Genomic DNA, 19260 nt, shown 5'->3' on the forward strand with positions numbered 1-19260 from the left:
AATACAGTGATGACATGTACGTGTTTTTCCCCTGTTATGTCCTAGGTGCTTGAGGCTGGTTTTCATTTTTTTTAGATGAGGCATATGACTCTTGAATCAACAGTAAACTTTAGTCTGTTGTTAATGATAAACTGCAAATAATAGTTCATCTATATTTTATTTTAAAGATCCTCGGAAAGGAATGATTATGGTTTTTAATTAGATTCAAGAGACTACTTAACGCAATTTGAGAACCCTGTTACTTGATCTTCTGGAATACAAGTGCTGAACTTTCTGGTCCCTCTGCCAAAATGGCATCACGATCAATGAGAGTATGGGCTGTGAAAGGGTCATTCCATTTTCAACCACTGTTTTCATTCCCAAAGGAAACTTCAGACCCAGCGGAGGAATTATGGGAAAGACACCAGAAAGTGAAAACAGCTTTTTAAACATAAGTGGCTTGCAACACCTAGCCTAGGATTGCTCTGCTAGGGAAGCCAGGATCCAGCAATCCCCTAATTGTGTTAAAACAATACTAATTACAATTTTTTAAAAAAACCTTACATTCTCTTTTCTTAGGTGTTAGAAGCTGGAGTTTTTTGATTTCCAGAAAAACGTTTTGCAGATCATCTGCTAATGAGAAAACCCTTGGAGCAATAAGTCTTGTGACTAAAAGCATGAAAAAATATGCACAGTATTTTTCTCCCCAGGATTAGTTATATATCTTGTTAAACCTGATCTCATCTTTGACAAGATATGTGAAGCAGCTGTTTTTACACACTAAGTGAAGCTACATCCTCCTGTTCTCCAGCTTTTATATTTGCCTTATTGTTAACTGCTTCTCCCAGGTAGTGTTATTCTGGACGATACATACATTTTAAAGTGTTTCAAAATAAAGATTAAGTCTTTAAAATTACAGGTGGTTCAGTCGTGGCTGAGGTTTCGGTTAGGGTTTCAGTTCTTATACAATGTTTTCACAGAATGGTTGCACATAGTCCCGAATGTCCAAATTTTTCAGAATGAAGACAAATTTCCAATTCAAAGAGTTGTCTAACTCAATTTGCTTTATGTAAGCTCCCAAAGAATAGTCTGAGAAACCCTATCCAATTAAGGACATTTGGCTTTTTTATTTTACTAACTGTAAATCACAGCATGTCCATAAATACCTAGTTGGAAGTTCAGGACCTAAGAAATCACTAGGTTACGTAATTTAAAGGAAGCTTTATTTAGGCTGCTGGGTTTAGTTTAATCATAGCCTGGGATTTCTAAATCAGTGTTTATTATCTTACTTGAATGCTTGCATTGCCACCTCCCACACACTAAAAACAAAAAAAACCCAAAATGTCACTCACTTGTAAAAAAAGTTGCATCCAAGAATGCTACTGCATGTGTGTTTCATTCACTTTATTTGCTTTTTAAGGTGAAAATCCTTTGGCAGATGACCAAAGTAACCATGACATTAACTCAGTTGCTGGAGTACTGAAGCTCTATTTCCGAGGGCTGGAAAATCCTGTCTTTCCTAAGGAAAGATTTAATGATCTTATTTCTTGTATCAGTAAGTAGAAATCTCTGTTTCTCTTTCAATAGAATTTTACTTTCTTATATACAGTGGCAGCCTGAAAAAAGAGCTAACTTCACAGATTTTTCTGAGACAATTTGTTTGCCATTTGTAACAGGCTGGGTCAGTTATTAGTCATACTCGCAGCTGTGGTTGTTCCCTTTTTCCAGTGGGATTAATGTACAGTACAACTCTTTGTTTAATAGGGCAGGAAGAATATCTTTTGGTATACAAGAGATAGTTAAATTTAAATGCATTATTATTTTCCTCTGTGCACTGGGGCAGACAGAAGGGGATGAAGTCATGACCGTGCAAACAGAGTACATGACTTTCCACAAAGGTTTTCATGCCCCGCAGCTTGGAGTCAGCGCTGGTGAATAAGTAACTAACTACCCGACATTGTGTGGTTCTGGACTTTTATTGTGCTCAGCTTAAAACCCTCGATCCAACTGGCAGGAAAACCCTTCAGTGCAGGAACGGAGGGGAGCAGCTGAGTGTTGTCTGCGGAGGAGCCCGTCTGCCTTCCAGCACACAAGTTGTAATGGGATGCCTTGGAGGAGCATTGCATGGGTCTGTGCACTGCTGGTGTTCGTAGCTGGACACAGAGAGGTTGTAGTAATTTAGGAAGTTCTCAGTGGATGAGTGAAGTGCTCTGGCGTGCACAAAACCTCTTCCAGTTCACAGATCCCTGCAGATGTTGAGGAGGGATGGGGCCAAGCCAAGCATCAGTAGGCTTACTGTTCCCTGTGGGTCCATTAGAAGTGGTTGGAGGTACTAGCTTTGTGGAAGAATTTCCTCCTTTCAACCCTTCATTTATGACTTGCCTGCTCCAGCCAAATGGAGAAAGAGGCAGTTTCATAGGTAACGAGGGCCAGTCCTTTGGGATATTAATTAGGGCAGGCTCTCTCCAAACTGTTATTTTGGCAAAGGGGTCTCAGCCCAGCAGACAGGACCGCAGATCGACGTGTGCCCCGTGTGCTGGGCTGGCTGTCGATGGCCTTTTCTGCTCCCTGCTGGAGGAACCAAACAGGTGTGGTTTCCTTCCCGCGTAAGGAGATTTGCAGTAATTCAGCCTGGAGGTTACAAATACACGGATCGCTGTGACCAGGTCTATGTGCAATATGTTGTGTTTCATTTTTTGCGGGGTTTTCTGCAGCTGTTTCTGTTTACAGACTCAGTGGTACTGAGGAGTCCTGAAGGACCTCAAAACCACAGTCTGGTCCCTAATGCTGAGGGGGACACTGTCTCTTTAGGAAGCATCATCTTGGTTCTGCCTGAGTTCAGCTTTAGCTGACTGCGGTGCCACAGCCCAGAAAATGTCTGCGAGTCATAGAAATTGAAATCTAAAAAGGGATCGTTTTGACTGAGTGATTTTCTGCATGACAGGGATGATGGAAATTTACCTAATAATCCTGCGCTGATTTCCATAACTTCTGGATGAATTAAAGCATGTCTGCTGGAAAAATTTATTGACTTAATGGCTTCAGTTGACAGAAAATCTACCACATTCTTGGATAAGCTGTTCAAATGATTAATCACTTTCATCGTTAAACATTTGTACCAGATTTCCTTTTCAAAATTTCTGCTGTCAGATTCTGCCCATTGGATCTCTTTATGACTTTATTATTTTGACTAAGCATTAAGAAAAATATAAATGGTGTTTCTTATTTGTGGAGATGGCATTGCACTCCACTGTGTTGAAGAGCTTTAAATAGAATTGTGCAATACCAAGCATGAGTATTCAGCTTACAGAGACTATACAAGTGAGTGCTTAGGAGGTACAAAAATATTTGCCCAAAACCAACCTTTTAAATGTGCTCCAAGAAGAGGAACCTTGATGATTTCAAAGAGTTTCCATTCACCACTGAAGCTTCTAAAAACAAGATCGGGTATTTGGAAAGAGGAGTAGAAGTTCAATGGACTGAATATGTGTACACGGCACCTGCGCAGGCGGGAGAGATTCACCAACCTCTCAGAGCATCACTGTCTGAGAGGGATCTGGTTCAGTTATCCCAAAACGGTCTTTTGTTATTAACAACTTCAAGAAAAATGGCAATGAATACTAGATCCCTAGTGTTAGGCCTTGGTTTCCTTAGAGGATGTCTAACTATTGCATGTTCAAGGTAGGCAGCAGATTATTTTCTTGTGAAAGAGTTGACAACCCTTTTTTTCGATAATAATATCTTCCAAGAGAGCTGAAATTGGTAACAACCAATAGCCTGGAGCAAAGTCACTGCTTTTCCCAGCCCCATTTTAAAATGGAGCAGTTATTGGGAAAGAGGTGTTGCCATCTGATCCTGGTTTAGACTGGCTGTTCTCTGGGGCTGTCATAAATCTGGATTATCATCTCTGCGACAGCTTGTCAAAATGAGGTGTAATGACAGAGTACTTCTGCTGGGTTTGACTTCTGCTATTGCTGTTACAGAAGACAGCAGAGGATTTTTTTCCTGGTAATGTGTTGTAAGAGTCCCAGATCTATTTCTGGCACGTTTTGGAGGAAGCCAGGGGAGGATGATTTTGTTGTTTGGTTTGGTTTCCACAAGGTTATCGTTAGGGGCACTCTGAAATGTCATGTCAGTACCTTCCTTCAGTGGAGGGAGGAGAGGTGGGTTTGGAACATGGCAGGACAAAAGGGATTTTCTCTTTGAGCACACTGGGGTGAGTTTACTTTGTGTTGTCACCGTGAGGGGTTTGAATGTGGTGTGAGGAGAGAAAGAAACAGCTCTTGTGCCTTGCACCCACAGCCAGACCCAGAACCGCACGCTGGGAACAGTGGGCTGTGTGTCTGCACCCTCTGATGATCTGAGAAGCCCGAGGTAGAGTGTTTTTACAGCTGTGTACCGACTCTATGTGCTTTGTTAAGTGGTCCACCACTTCCAGGGAATAAGATACTTTTTTAAAATAAAAAACAACAACAACAAGCATTTCAGAATATACTACCTATCACAGTATAGTTTAAATAGCACCTGCATGGCATCTGCTATCAAAAACAGTCGATCTCAAAGATCCTTTCCATTGCTATCTTTTATCCTTAATGCTTTGTATATCTTGCAAAAGGGAAGGCAGTCTAGGCAAGATTTTTCTCCCGCTTCAAACTTTGAACCTGTCATAGTTGCATTAGTTTCTTTTTCTGTGCTCATGTGGCCTCACATATTAAGTATGTTGGTCTTCGTGTTGATGGGAGCAGCACCAGACTCCCTTTCCTCTGTGGGAGCACACGTTACTGCAGCTTTTTTAGATCAAGTGATATGTAAAGTCCAGAAAGCTTTCACATTTTTAATTAAAAGAGTTTAAATACTCTTAATTCATATTGCATTCACTATCTGATAAACAGTAAGGAAAGGAATAAAGATTAAGTTGTTTTCAAATAGTTTTTCAAGATACATATGATTGTGATTTTTTTTAATCGTTGGCAAAAATTGTTATAAAAAGGGGGAAGGAGAAAGCAAATTAATGTTCACATAAAACTGTAAAAGGGCAGAATGTCACACATTTTATATGGAAATGTAATGTTCCCAGTGAAAAACCCCTTGAAACTGAAGTACTTAGTTATGGATGTCAAGCATAATTGAGGCTACAGCTGCAAAATGAACCTTTCCTCAGTACAGCCACTGAGGAATTCCTTTGCATTTATGCATGTATTTCCAAATGAAATAGAGCATTGTGATTTAATGCTTTCCCTTTTGCAAATACAGTGGAAACAGTGCAAAATTACTGTGACTTTTAAGGCAATTTGTATTAATTAGACTCATGAGAACAATGTTATTCTGTTTGGGCTTATGAACTGTTTTAGATAAAATTTGGGCCAAATTATGACTTCTTCAGAGCAAGTATGAAAGGCAGGACAGGACGTAAAGAATCCATCTGATTATGGACCGTAATTCTGCATTCTCAGCAAAAGGGGTGGCTACTATTGCCCCCAACAGCACCCAGCAATCCAGAGGGTAAAATAAGGAGGGGAAGAAGGGAGGAGAGTTGCACTGCACTTCTCTTCTGCCCCTTTGCAGAAACAGGTTGGGCCAAACACAAGCAAAGTATTTGTAACAGGAGTTACATGGAGGCAGAGGGTACTGAAGGTGTGCTTGGGGCTGGCTGTAATTCCCTTTCACTGCCCCGGGACTGCAGTTCCTCTCCTGCTGTGAGTTCTTACACACGTGAGTTCCAGTTCACTTCTACACCCATAGCTGTGCAATGCAGCGGCAGACACATCTCAGCTATCCAGACTGCTTGGCTTCTGCTCGGGTCATTATAATTCTTCTTGGTTTCATCTCCCTTGCCTTAAATTTGATATACTAGGATGCCAGGATGGATGAGAACTTACATCTTTTTTCCTTCTGATTTTCATCATTTCAGTCCTCTGTTGCCAGCAGTGCCCATTTACCTAAAGGCATAAATATTGTGAAAGGAAATTATTTTATTGCTTTTCCAGACTATTGCCCTTTACTTAAAAAGTAAAAAACCATATTCTGAATTGTCGACTCTTCCTGAAAAAGTTTCAACACAATGACAACTGTTTCCTTCCCTAAGTGACAGTGGAGACCATTGTGTTTGCCGTCCTGTAATGCCTTCTTAAATAGATGTGAAAAAGCGGTAAGTGGGATTGCTGAGTTAATATATACGTCTCTTTGAGTTGGATTCCTCTCACCTACCAAAGTGGAAAGAGGCACAAATTGTTAACTTCAGCACTAATACATATTCATGTAGATTACTTGTCAGCTGCAAATTGACCATAAAAATTACATCTGCAAGTGTAACTCAGTCCCATTTGACGTTCAGCGGGTGTGTAAAATACACATTAAGCATTCACTCTGTTACTAGTAGGCGCCGCACCAACTGGAAGTAACAAGCGACCGCCACATAGAGATACCACATTGGATTTTATCCTTCAAAACAGTGGTCCTAAAGGAGAGAGATATCTTACGTTACCATTGTTCGCTTGCTTCTTCCTCCTCTGTGCTACCCTTGCCTGTGAAATGTGCTTAGCTTGCACAGCACTGGCTGTTAGTGTAGCACAATTCATTCAGTGCTGGCACCAGGTTTCTCCTTCCACATGTTCTGATCAATAATATCTCCCCTTTGCCAAACGTTTGCAATTCTTTTCTTACTACTGAGATTGGCCCATGGAGGCTGTCTGTTACAGAGGGTGGTAGAACATACACAATCCAGAATTCATGTTTCTGAGCTCTTGACTTCTCCCAGGCTGAATCTTCTCCTCGTTGGATAACCATGTGTCACCACTGGTGCAGGAGAGGCCGTGCGTAGAACCAAGACCGGGAAAAGCACAGTGCTTTTGTAGCATTTTTAAGTAAACCAGGGTGATACAGGCATGTTATCAGCTGTCCACTTGGCCCAAAATACTTCAGAACCAGCAATTGCTCTCTTGCAAAAGTCTTTTGTTCCCCATCACCAAAGCACTGCATTTATATATTTGAATATGTATTGTCTTTTACATGCTCCATTACTTCAGGATTATTGCTTAATTAAACTTCAGTTTACATTTTTGTAATGTTATTTAGGATGAATGTATCCCTATCTTCATTTACAATTTTGTTTTGTTTTGTTTGTATTTGGCTGCTGCTGTTAGTAATTGTGTTTTCTCCCCTCTGAGGTTTCCTTTACTCTTCTGAGGGAGATAGTTCACTTTTGTTCTGTTTCACTTTAGAGTCTGCCTTTGCAAAAACCTCATCATGAGTGACCAGGTGGTTAAAAGGAGCTATTTCTCATGGAAGAGAAAAGTGGACATTCATTGATTCTGTGTGTCTCTGCAGTAGGTGAAGGTGGCACCACCTCTCCAGAACAGGCTCCGGTGTTCTTGGAGACTGAAGATCACACCTTTTAAGGCTTGAGTAGCTAGGATTTATGCTTATCTCATACTCTTAAGAACTGGTCCTTAGCCTGTGGCTGACAAAGAGGCAGCTAGCCGATAAGTAATTCTTTCGTTTATGCAATGACATTAGTCTTGGAGTGTTTGGAGAGGAAGTCCATGGGAGATCAATAAATAAATCTTTTCCAAGAGCAATGCAAGATTGCACCTCAACAGATTCTCTTGTGGAGGTTGCGATCTGCCTCTTTGGAGGATTTTATGAGCAGGTTGGAGAGACGTCTCAGAGGTGATTAAGGTGAAGTCAAAGGATGAGATTGTAGACTTAAGTGACCTCTGAAGAATCCTCTGAGCTCTCTATTTTTCATTTTTTGTAGTAGCCGGTGGAAGCTCCTTAGATCCCAAACACCTCTGATGCTTAGATGCCTGAATAATTTTATGGATACAAAGCTCCTTATATTATTTAGGGTGCTTTGCTCCGTTATTGTCTAATAACAATACATGAATAGTTCTGGGCACAGGTGCCCTGCTCTTCCAGTGTGCTGTAGTCATGAAGCCCCAGAAGCTGGCCTCTCCCCCTTCTGTTGTTTCACCCCACAAATGTCTCCCGTGCACCACTGCAGCTCCACTTTGAGAGGAGCGCAGCGTTCCCACGCCGAACACCTTCTGGTCTGGCTGGCAGGAAGATTTCCTGCTTGTGGGCTTGTTCCACAAGGTCTGGAAGGCAGTTGTGTCAGACCGGAGCTCCAAAAGTTTTGCTCTAGTGTGAGAACCGGGAACTAGAAAATAGTTACCATTTCTATTTGTGAGATTTACCTGACAGTAGCCTTGATTTGTGGTTGATATTCGTGTGTCCTTCACACAGATCTCCCTTCCCTCCTTCACTCCACAGTTGGAAAAAAAGTGTCAGTTCTCAATGTGCTTGGCCTTGCCAGAGGCTCGTCCTGTTGCTTGTGTTTGGGAATGTGAGTCTTGTGGTATCATTAGAGTAATGAACCACTTTTCAGATCCCCCGATTTCTATTTCTGCTTGGCAGCTAATTGCAGTATTAAGACAAATCATGTAATATCAGCACTTCAGTTTTCTTAGCTGAGAAATGGGTAGTACCTCACTGGGCACTGAGGTAGGGCTAATTACAGGTCTTGAAAATGAGAGTAATGCAAAGAGGGCCTCCAACAGAAGTGCTGTGAAAGGGGAGACACAGCCAGCTTTCTGCAGTGTTGGGATTGCCAATGATTCCTCCCAGCAACCACCTTGTAGCTTGGATGGCCGTTCTGCCCGAGGCTTCTCTTCAGCAAAGCCGGTGGAGGCAAAGCGATGCTTTCTCTTCCCTCTGCATGGGAAGCAGCAGAGCTGCAAATTCTTTCTGCCTGGATGCAGAAAGATCGCTCTGTCTTCATTCCTTTATTCCTACGTACCTGAACACTCATGCACTGCATATGTGCAAGCAGCTAGGAAATTTGGCTCCTCATTTAAAAGCAGCACGCAAATACAGAACATTATTACCGATCTCCTTTAAACCAAATCAATGCTGAGAAAGAAAAACAAGCCTTTTGAAATAATGTGGAAAGCACACGAATTTACCACTTGGCAGTAGTTCAGATTTTCAATAAAGGGGCTTTCATGGAAACTGGGGCTGGGTTACCAGGAAGGTACTGGAAATAGGCACACCTCATTCCAGCATGTGTAGCTTGTCACTGCTTCAGTACGGAGGTGACCTGCTAGTACTTAGTACTGAGCGTGCGCCTAGCAGGGCGGCTGGGATAGCTCAACACGTGGCCATACAGCCACACTCTCTGTACCTACTCTGCCGTGTCCGTGCTGCCTGCTGGGACCAGTTCCTGGCTGATGCATCCTGTGAACCATGTCTAGGAACTGCTTGGAAGAGTTGCAGGCGGCACAGACCACATAGGAGAGTGTGATAACTACTGTGTGGTAGCTGCCTGCCGCTGTTCAAGACTCTGCCCCATCCTGGTTTAGCTCACTGGTTTAGACAGAGCTATTGCAGCGGGATAGGCAGCACACTGGTAGAAGGAGCTGTCGGACCCACCTGGGAGCCCGGCCATTGCGTTTCTCAGGTCTGATTTGAGTTCAGCCGTGACTGAACGTGGTCCAGGGCCGGTCTCCAGAACTGGCAGGAAGAGGCAGGTCTGCAGCACAGGGCGTTAGCCAGGAAAGGCCGTAATGCCGAAGTCAGGTCCTGGTGCTGTGTCACAACTGCTCTCCAGCATCCCGCATCCAGCACACAGGGTGGGAAGGCTGGAGAGGAGCTGTACCACAGCACCGCACAGCCGTGCTGCTGAGGCGGGAGTGTTGAAAGAGGTAAGCAAAGCACCTTTGGACCTTCCTCCCGCACCTTTGGACCTTCCTCCCTCAGCCCCACTCCATAGAAAATCCACCTGTTCATCCACACACTCAAACCACCTAGACCTGCAACTCCGTGTACAGAGGCTCACAGGTGGGCTTGTCGGGGGGGAAGGTTGACCGAGCTGGAGACTCACAGGGTGACCTACCTGTAACAGCCGCTGCTTTTGTTGGAAAAACGGGAACTGAAAATACGGGCAGGCTTAGTTTAGGCAGGTGGAGAAAGGCCTTGCACTAAAGCTGGTGTCTGTGGGCTGTGCAGAGCAGTAGTGTGGCACTGCGGTGCAGAAGTGAGGGTACGGAGCGCTGGCAGCTCCAAGATGTGGTTTGTGCTGGAAAAGGAAAGGAGAGCTGTGGTTGCTCTGCAGATCCTCACTGTGCAAGAAGCTCCCGGGCTTAGCGCATCCCTGCCACGGACTCTGGTTCTTAACCCGTAACCAGAAATACTACTTCTTGATTCGTGCAGTCCACGTTTAACAGAAACTTAAATTTCAAGTCCCATACTCCGCTTGAGAAAGTGTAATGGCGTGAGCTGATTTTCAGCTAGAGTTTGGGTTCAGTGTGACTCATTAGGTTATAAATTATACAACTTGTCAGCAGCCCTTTTCCCTGCCAGCTCTGGCAGCTGACTGGGGACACTGTTCCAGCCTTCAGCCACTCTGCTGGGGAATAGGTTTTCACCTCCTGCAGGAATTTCGCTTTGCTGCTCCCACAGTAAGGTACCACAATCCAAATGGACTTCCTTCATGCAAGCGGTGGTGGGCTGTTCTCCTTCTGCAGAAGCTCTCAAGGAGCTGAGTTTCACCCCATCCCAGAATCTTCTGTTCCCCAGCACACTCGTGGGGCTGAGCCAGTGGAATCTCCTGTAAATGCAGATGTGGGAACAGGTTTTCCCCTTCCAGTTTGCTACACTGGCATTTCCTAATGAACTATAGCACTTCTGCATGGTAAACAGAAGTCTCGCTGCCGACGTGCTCTGCTTATGCTTAGTTTGTGGTACCGAAATACTAGTTACTAGGCAGTAGTTGTTCTTCTAAGAAACGTAAGTCAACACACATTCTGCATCTACAAATAAATCCCAATGGATAGAAATAGCCATACCAAAGAGCACAAATAAACAACAGAAACTCTATTTACAGTTAGCATGGTTTTATGTAAGTAATTATTTTGAATGTGTACTCTTAAATATCATGTTTTGTGGTACAAATGGCTTTTCAGCTATTGGAATCAGCTCCTGTTATTCATTTCCAAATTTTTGAATATCCATTTCAGTGCCACTAGACAGTATTTCTCATGTAGTCTGCTAAGGTTTCCCCTAGATGTTGTTAACTGCAGCATTCTTTCTTGGCTGACATAAAAAGCATTACTGAAATTTTAGGTTGTTTCTAACAGTGTCATTTACACAGAAAACACATTCAGTAAAAACTTGAGATATAACTTGTTTTGAAAAACAATTTATGCTTTTATCCCATCACTACCCGACTTGTAGCCACGTAATCTTTCTGACCAACATAGGAGATAATGCATCCTTGTTATAAGACATTAGGTACTGATGCTTTTATTAAGCTGACCTTGTTTTGCCTACTTCAGAAGAATTTTGGCTGACTGGTATAAAATCATTTGGGAAAATACATGTGATCTTTGTGTTTGTTGCTTACACACCATAAAACATAAGACCTACTTTGCCATTAAGAGAGTTATAACTGGACATTTGATTGAGAAAACTCATTAGAGAAGCTCAATGATTGGAATATTATATCTGATATGAACATTCAATTAAAGAGAATTAATCTGTATTTGAAACTGGTGGCAAACACCTCTCCTTGATTCCCTCAGGTTATTTATGTACTGATATTGTGGTTTTGTGAGCTGTCTGTCTTAGAAAGTGGCCAGGGTTTGACTTAGGCAGATTTGTGACTTCTTATATTTAAAGATGTTAACTTTTTTAATTGCGTGGTTTTAATGAGAGGGCGAAGGACTTTTAGATCTTATTTTTTCTAATAGGCCAAAATGAGAAGGTATTGGCTAGGGACGTGTGATGGTAAAGAGTCAAAGTAAATTGAGTAAACTGACTGAATGCTATTTTAGAGCATCACATGAAAGGGAACTTAAAATACTTTCTTCTGTTTGCAGGAATAGACAATCTCTATGAGAGGGCTCTTCACATCCGCAAACTCCTCCTTACTTTGCCCAGGTCGGTCCTTATAGTGATGAGATACCTCTTCGCCTTCCTCAACCAGTAAGTGCTTTCTGATTCCCCGAGGTACTGAATCTTCATCTGCCTTCCTCTGATGGTATTGAGCTGCTTTGGGTTTACTCATACTCTATGTAGAATTTTCATTTAAGCTCCATTTAACACAAAAGATGGTCTTCTAATTGGCAATGAAAATAGAAGGAAAACACCAATTTTCATTCAAATTAAAATTCTATTTGTCCAAAACTGAGCAAGTTTGTAACAAGACAGATTAAAGTGTTGTCTGAAATGGGGAGTGCAGGCTACAGCATTAAAGCTGATAACAAAATAAGCTGATAAGAAAAATAACAAATACAAACTGTAACTACATTAAAAATAGTTTATGTAATTTAAAAGTAGAATTTTTTTTCCTTATCTCAAGATGATTTTAATCCCCTGATGGGAAAAATAAACAGTATATTCAAATAGCACAGGCACTACAAGCTACCTATTTCATGCTAGGCACTGCCAGGGTGAGACTTCGTGTTGCTGCTTCTATTTTGTGGTAATAGGGCTACCAGTATAGAAAACATATATCCCCTGTGTATGCTTTGATATAAAGTAGCTTGATTCTCACATTGCAAAACACAGGCAGCTGCTGGAAGGAGGGTTGTCTGAGAAAGGGAAAGTGGTGTTCGTGTCTTCATCATCCCAGAAAATCTTCTTCATTCTCAAAGAGAAAATAAAAGACAGATTGGGCAATGGCATTGTGTTTCTCCCTCTGATCCTTCACAGCCCTCTCTGGTTTTGCTGACCCCAGGATTTTCGCTGAAAATTTTGCTTCTTGTGCACTTTGCCCTGATTCTAGCTTTTCTCTTTCTGCTGCCCTGTTGTCCGTTTCCTGTTATATCTGTTTTCATATTGCCTTTTTCCTCTTTTTTTCCTAAATTTGCCCTCTGCTGATTCATTCTGTCTTTGTGACCTTCCCCATTTCACCCATCCTGTCTGTTCCTATAGAAACAGGGTCTTTGCAGCCAGGTTATGCATGCATGCCTGTATTCACAGCTGTTCCCATTTCCTTTCTTCTAGTAATTTCTGAACCACTTTCAAGCAATATTTCAAAGGGGGCAGAGACCTAAAGTTTTATAAAAATAACTATTAATTTCCAATATGAATTTATCCCCCAAAATTGACACTGTGTAAATGTCTCAAAGCCTTATATCACAGCTTCTCCTCTACTTACGACATACAGATTGACCAGAGCTATATGAGGTTGTACTTGTTACATGGCCATGTTAGCTACATCTGTGCTCTCCACAGGAATGCAATTCAGAAAGCAGGCTAAGTCCCTTACAGCCTCCAAATTGCTCGTAGTGCATCCACAGGAAAAACATCCCCATAGTTTGACTTTCTGCAAATCCAATTCTGCTTTTTGCATATGCAATTATGCCTGCTTGGCCACATGAAGTAATCAGACCTCATGGCAGACGTTGTCTGGTCTAGCCTCCTGCTCAAAGCTTCTAAAGTTAGATCAAGTTGCTCAAAGCTTTGTCCAGTCAAGAACCTCAAAGGGCAGAGAACCCACAGCCTCTTGGGCAGTCAGTCCCCGTGTTTGGTCACCCTTATGGTGAAGAATTTTCTCCCTGCTTCCAGTTGGAATACCCCTTGCTGTGAGTTGTGTCTGTTGCCTCTCATCCCTTTGCTATCCACCTGTATCTGACTCTTTTGTTTATAATTTTGATAGTAGAAGATTGCAGCTAGATTCTCCAGTAGCCTTCTCTTCTTAAGGCTGAACAAACCCAGTTCTCTCCCCTTCACTTTATAACCCGTGTGCTCCAGTTCCCCAGCCATCTCAGTAAGTACTTTTCTGGACTTGCACCAGTTTGTCAGTCTCTCAAAACTAGACACAGTACGTCATGTGCAGCTTCATGAGCACCAAGTGGAAGAGGAATGATCAATTCCCTCGACCTGCTGGCTTTGCTCTTCCTAATATAGCCACATATGCAACTAGCCTTCTTTGCAGGAGGACGCATTGCCGAATCACATCCAACTACTTGTCCAAGAAGTGCTTTTCCCAGTGCGTTCATCCTTGTTGAACTTGATGAAATTCCTGCTCATCCATTTCAGTGTCTTGTCAAGGTCCTTCTAAATAGTAACCCTGACCTTTAGCATACCTACTGTCCCCCCACAGCGTGGCATCATCTGTAAGTTGGCTGAGTGTGCGCTCCATCCCGTTGTCCAGGCCATTCATGAAGATGTTGAACAGTACCAGCCCCACTATTGAGCCCTGAGGAGCACTGCGTGTTGCCAGCCGCCAGCAGAACTTCACGTTTCACGATGATAGTTAGAGTCTTTTTTTTACACATTCTTGCACACATACAGAGGCTGAACAACTTTATAAATCAATAGAACAAGATGTCTCCAATTAACACACAGGACATGATAATAAATCATGGCATAAGAAAGAGGAGAGCATGATTAATTTTACAAGTTAGTTATGAGGGGAGTCATTGAGGTTTGCCTCTTCAGTTTTGTACTGTTTGTACACGAAAAACTCTCTAGAAAGTTCCCTTTCTAAAGAGAATATGATGCTGTATTTAAACACAACCAGACGTAATAATTCATTTGCTGCTTCAGAGTGCAGAATAACAGGGAGGTAAAGGGCATCCCAGCGCTTCAGGTTCTGTTTGACTGGCCCTACACAGAACCACTCAAAAGACAGCATTTCCACTAGTAATGTCAACGCTTTTAAACAACGGGATAAATAGCAACTCTTCATTCAAAATCAAAATTGAAAACTAACAATATTGCATTTTCTGGAAGAAAGGAGAGCTTGCAAAAGTTGATTAATAAGAACAATCAAAGCTTTTTGTTTGGACGCTTCCAAAATTAAACTCTTGTGGGAGTTTGTGGGCAGAAGGCCAGGTGCTCAGGGAGTTTAGGTTGTATGGTAAAAACAGAAACCAGAAGTCACAAGAGCTTTTGCCAGATCTAGGAACTTAGTTGCCTCTAGAAGACAATTCAGTCTGCCTAAGATATAGAGCCAGGTGATGGGAGAGATGCATCGAGGTCTGATGAGAAAAGACAGGCATGTATACCCACTTTGGATCCAGTCCACTGGGGCCTCCAAGGATAAGCACTGATGAGATGGAAGCAGCAGCAGTTGATGCATTTTACATTAGGCCATTAGGTCAGCGTACACTAAACACAATAGTGTGGGAACACATACATATACATACATACATGTGCTATAAACTCACTTTATAATGTATATAGCCTGTTGAAGAAATCCCCTTTTTTGTTTTGTTACTTTATGTGGGATTAATTGTCGAGGAGGACAGGAAATCTCTAAGTTGTGATGGAAAATGAAGTTTTTCCAGTTTTCAGAATGAGGTTACTCACAGTGGAAAAGTCAATTTTTCTTGATTTTTCTGTTATAACAGCCTTTCGCAGTACAGTGATGAAAACATGATGGATCCGTACAACCTGGCCATTTGTTTTGGGCCAACCCTGATGCCTGTTCCAGACATACAAGACCAGGTGTCTTGTCAGGCACACGTGAATGAGATAATCAAAACTATCATCATCCATCATGAGGCTATTTTCCCAGACGCTAAAGAGCTTGATGGCCCAGTGTATGAAAAATGCATGGCGGGAGATGACTACTGGTAAGTCAGAATATTACCGTTCTATCTCCTTAACAAAATCGTTAGGCTGGTTGTCTGGATAACTCCTGTGATACAGAATTGCTTTTGCGCACAACAAAAGTATGAAGATAAATAGGAAGAGCATTTAGGTTCATGTAGTAAAGCGTTAGCTATAAAAAATCATGGAGCAAAGGCAATTATAATGAGATTTCCTGCAGCATTTTGTGGAGGAAGCTACCCTTGTGTCCAGCCAGACGCATCTGGAATTCCAGGTGTACTGTGCAGAGCACACAGCCAGGTAGGGAAACTGGCTCTCTGGCTGTGAACCACCTTAACAAATTTCAGCTTATGATGCCTTCCCCATGCTCCTGAACTGTCTTAATAACACATACACACTTCTTATAAATTAAAGGATTCAAAGGTTCTGGCAACTTCTTAATAGCTAAAGATGTTGTTTGAAGGAGAGGTGTGTAGGCTTCTTCTTTAATTGTGTTCATAGCACACCATGAGAATGATGTTGCTCATAACTTTATAACATTATAATTTTAAATAATCTTATGGGGGTGGCATATGTTTGATGTGTGTGGTTTCTCTCTCTGCTCAACCTTTTGTTTCCCTTCAGTGACAGCCCATACAGCGAACACGGTACATTAGAGGAGGTGGACCAGGATGCTAGTACAGAGCCCCATACCAGTGAAGACGGTATGTCTGTTACGTTACTGTGCCTTGGAAGGGACCAAGATTTACAGGTGTTTCATGCAGGAGACCTTCTTCCTTTCCTAATTGTGTCTTATTTAAAAGAAGGAGATTTCAGTCCTGGTGTTCTGTAGCAAATCCAGCACCTTTAATCTCTGTTTGTGTGCTCTTTCACTCTGATTCATCTGTGTTTGACCAGCTGTTTCCTTGTTCCCTCCTCATTTGCCCAGTCACAGGAAGGGCAAGAGAGAAACTATTTCAGTCAGCACATATTATTTTCTAATATAATGTTACATTTTTAGTGATTCTTTATCTTTTGTCTGCAAAAACTAAACTTATCAAAAGTATGTCTTTAAATATTTCAACTGAGGGATATTTGCCATCCGGTGGGCTCTATTCTGATATGAATTTAAAAGCTGTTCCATCTAAAGGATTTATAACTACTTGAAAAACATGTGTGTATCCCCCACAGTGGAACTTCTGAACAATAGTCACTTGCTATAAATATTAATCACATATACTCTGACTGTTCTGGGTACGATAGACACCTATGAAAAATTTGATGCATCTTTATTGTATCAATTTTTTTAGCCAGGTTTCCTAAAGGTGTATTTGACTGTGACATATTTCAGTTGGACCATCCTTCAGATATCTCTCCCAGTAACTTCTGCCTAGTTTCAAGCAAACGTAACAGATGGAAAGAGGTGTCAAAATTGTTAAATAACTACCATTTTCCTGACAATTAGAAGCCAGTTAGAGGCGAAGGATTCAGAATAACGCTCCCTGTAAAGAAGAGCTGCGGTGTGAGCTCACTGTGTATCTGGCCAGCTGGCAACCCAGACAGAGCAACCAGCACACGTGCACTTAGCAGCAGCAGAAACAAAAGCTGACTCTTGTCCATCTCAGAGGATGTGTGGAAGGAGGAAGAGGAAGAGACAGAGAGAAGGAAAGGGGAGGAAAAGAGCTACAGCAGAGAAGGATATTTTTTTTTTTAGAAGGATGTCATAAGGGATACAGGTTAGGAGCTGGGACAATTGCCATAGGGAAGGGGAACAGGAAGATGTATCTATAGGAAACCTGGCTACACTGGTCCCGTTGCACACAGAACAATGTAAACAATAGTTCCAGTCTAGCTGTACCCGTCTGTCACGTAGAGGAGCTGTCAGGGACAGATTGCCTGTCCCTTCCCCTGCGCCGCGGTGAGGAGGGGCGGGCAGAGTCTATCAGCAGAGCTTGCTAATCTTTATCTTTGTAGCAGTATTTCCCTAGAACACAAAACAGTGTTGGTCTTCAGTTCCTAGCCTGCAAACTCTAACCCATTTTTTTCCATAGCTACGGCTTTCCGTTATAATAGCACATTTTTTCTGATGTACGTTACAGGCTTTAACTGAAATGCATTCACCATCTCTCTGCGTGTACATTCATGTGTTTGTCCTTTGGACAATTCCTTTTAAAAAATGTTCTTGACACTAGATATGAGAATAGATGAGAATTTTTCAGTTTGCATATTGAACTTCATGAGAGTCACTGATTGACTTGTGGTGGACAAAAAAAAAAAAGCTTATACTAAGGGGTCTGGAGTATTTTGGGGGTTTAAAGTGGCTGATTCATTGGTTATAAGCTGAATGCATCACTGCCAGCTGTAGGTGGAGAGAGAGACAGGGAGGTGCAGCATTGCTGCTGTATTGATCAGACACGTGGTTCTTACATATTTCCCTCTGTTAGGAGGTGGAAGAAGCAGATTCTGTAAATGGAGGGGGGGGGGAGTATGTTGAAAATCTGGTTAGTTTTATGCTAAAACATTGTATACATATGCAAGACCAAGTGGCTAACTCCTTAGGAATTACAGGGTTATTGAAACATAATCCAGAGGCTATGATCAAAAGCAAAAGGATTTGTATTTCTACTTTAGTTATTGTTCTTCTAAGAATTACTTGCTGTATAAAGTTAAACTACAAGGGACTCTCTCAGTGCCTACTGGAATAAACCCATCTGTAGGGGCTGGCTCAGTAGCACTAGGAATGTTTAATTACAATTTAGAAAACAACAAGATTTTAAAAATTAAATTATGTCTGCAGCAGTAGAATGTGGTAACTTGGGGAAAAGAAGGCTGAAAATTGTAATTCAGCATATAAATACTTCATAACTGCTTAATTTTAAGCATATAAATTGCCTTTTTTTCCTAAGGTTACTGGTGTTCATATATTTCTGTTGATCACTGGAAAGGGAACAGGGAAGGAGAAGGAGATGCATTTTACTGTAGTGTTTTCAGTCTTTTTTAAATGTGCAGAAAGTACCCCTATTAAGGAAAAACCAAAAGTCTCCTCTTTCTCCTAAATCTGGAAATGAAATTTAATTTGTGAAATTCAGAACATTTGTGCTCACGCCAAGGCACAAAAAAAAAAATCTATCTGTAATTTTGCTGCAGAAGAACCTTTACCTGAAAGTGCCTCTGCAGTAAAGGTTCAAAGGATATTATTCATGTTTTGCTGAAGCAGTTTTTAGCATATTTCCTTTACCTTCAATTGGCTGGAGGTTTTTTTTATTCTTGTTGGAGGCATATGGAAAAGGGTGACTGGGTTTGTTTTCAAAGGAAGTAAGAGAGAATTTCCTGAGGAAGTTAAACAGATGGGTTTCTCCTGGGAAAACATACATACAATTAATATCGTACTGTTCGTAGATGTCTCATAAACATAGGGTAAAAATTGAGATGGTAGTTCTGCTGGGAACAAAAATTACAGGGACACATAAGACTGTAAGTTACCGTTGTGTCCTCAGCCCCTCTTGTCCTCAGCTCCTCGTGCCCTGAGACGTCGAGGGCAGCGCAGGGTCACTTCGGTGCCCTCCCTCCATCGGGCACTCCAACCCCCAAATTCAGATTAGCGCTTATGTTTCTTCTGCCCTTTCTGCTCTTGCAAGCAGTGGAAGCTTTTTGCACAGTTCTCCAGTTTGCCCTAGTTTTTCCCTTCCGTAGCATTGCCTGAGTCGCTAGAGGTGGTAGCCGGTGAGATCCTATATGTCA

At 42.0% G+C, this 19260-nt stretch overlaps 1 protein-coding gene across 1 annotated transcript in view; it reads left to right on the forward strand.

The window, feature by feature from the left end:
* The window catches only part of SRGAP1 (SLIT-ROBO Rho GTPase activating protein 1), a 70712-nt gene that overhangs the window by 44471 nt on the left and 6981 nt on the right, over positions 1–19260 (forward strand). Inside the window, exons 14-17 of the mRNA XM_009696361.1 lie at positions 1400–1534; positions 11856–11961; positions 15339–15563; positions 16165–16244. Of these exons, the coding sequence (XP_009694663.1) occupies positions 1400–1534; positions 11856–11961; positions 15339–15563; positions 16165–16244 (546 nt within the window). The remainder of the gene's footprint in view (positions 1–1399; positions 1535–11855; positions 11962–15338; positions 15564–16164; positions 16245–19260) is intronic.

Source organism: Cariama cristata, unplaced genomic scaffold (assembly GCF_000690535.1).
Source record: "Cariama cristata isolate BGI_N322 unplaced genomic scaffold, ASM69053v1 scaffold1743, whole genome shotgun sequence".
NCBI lineage: Eukaryota > Metazoa > Chordata > Aves > Cariamiformes > Cariamidae > Cariama > Cariama cristata.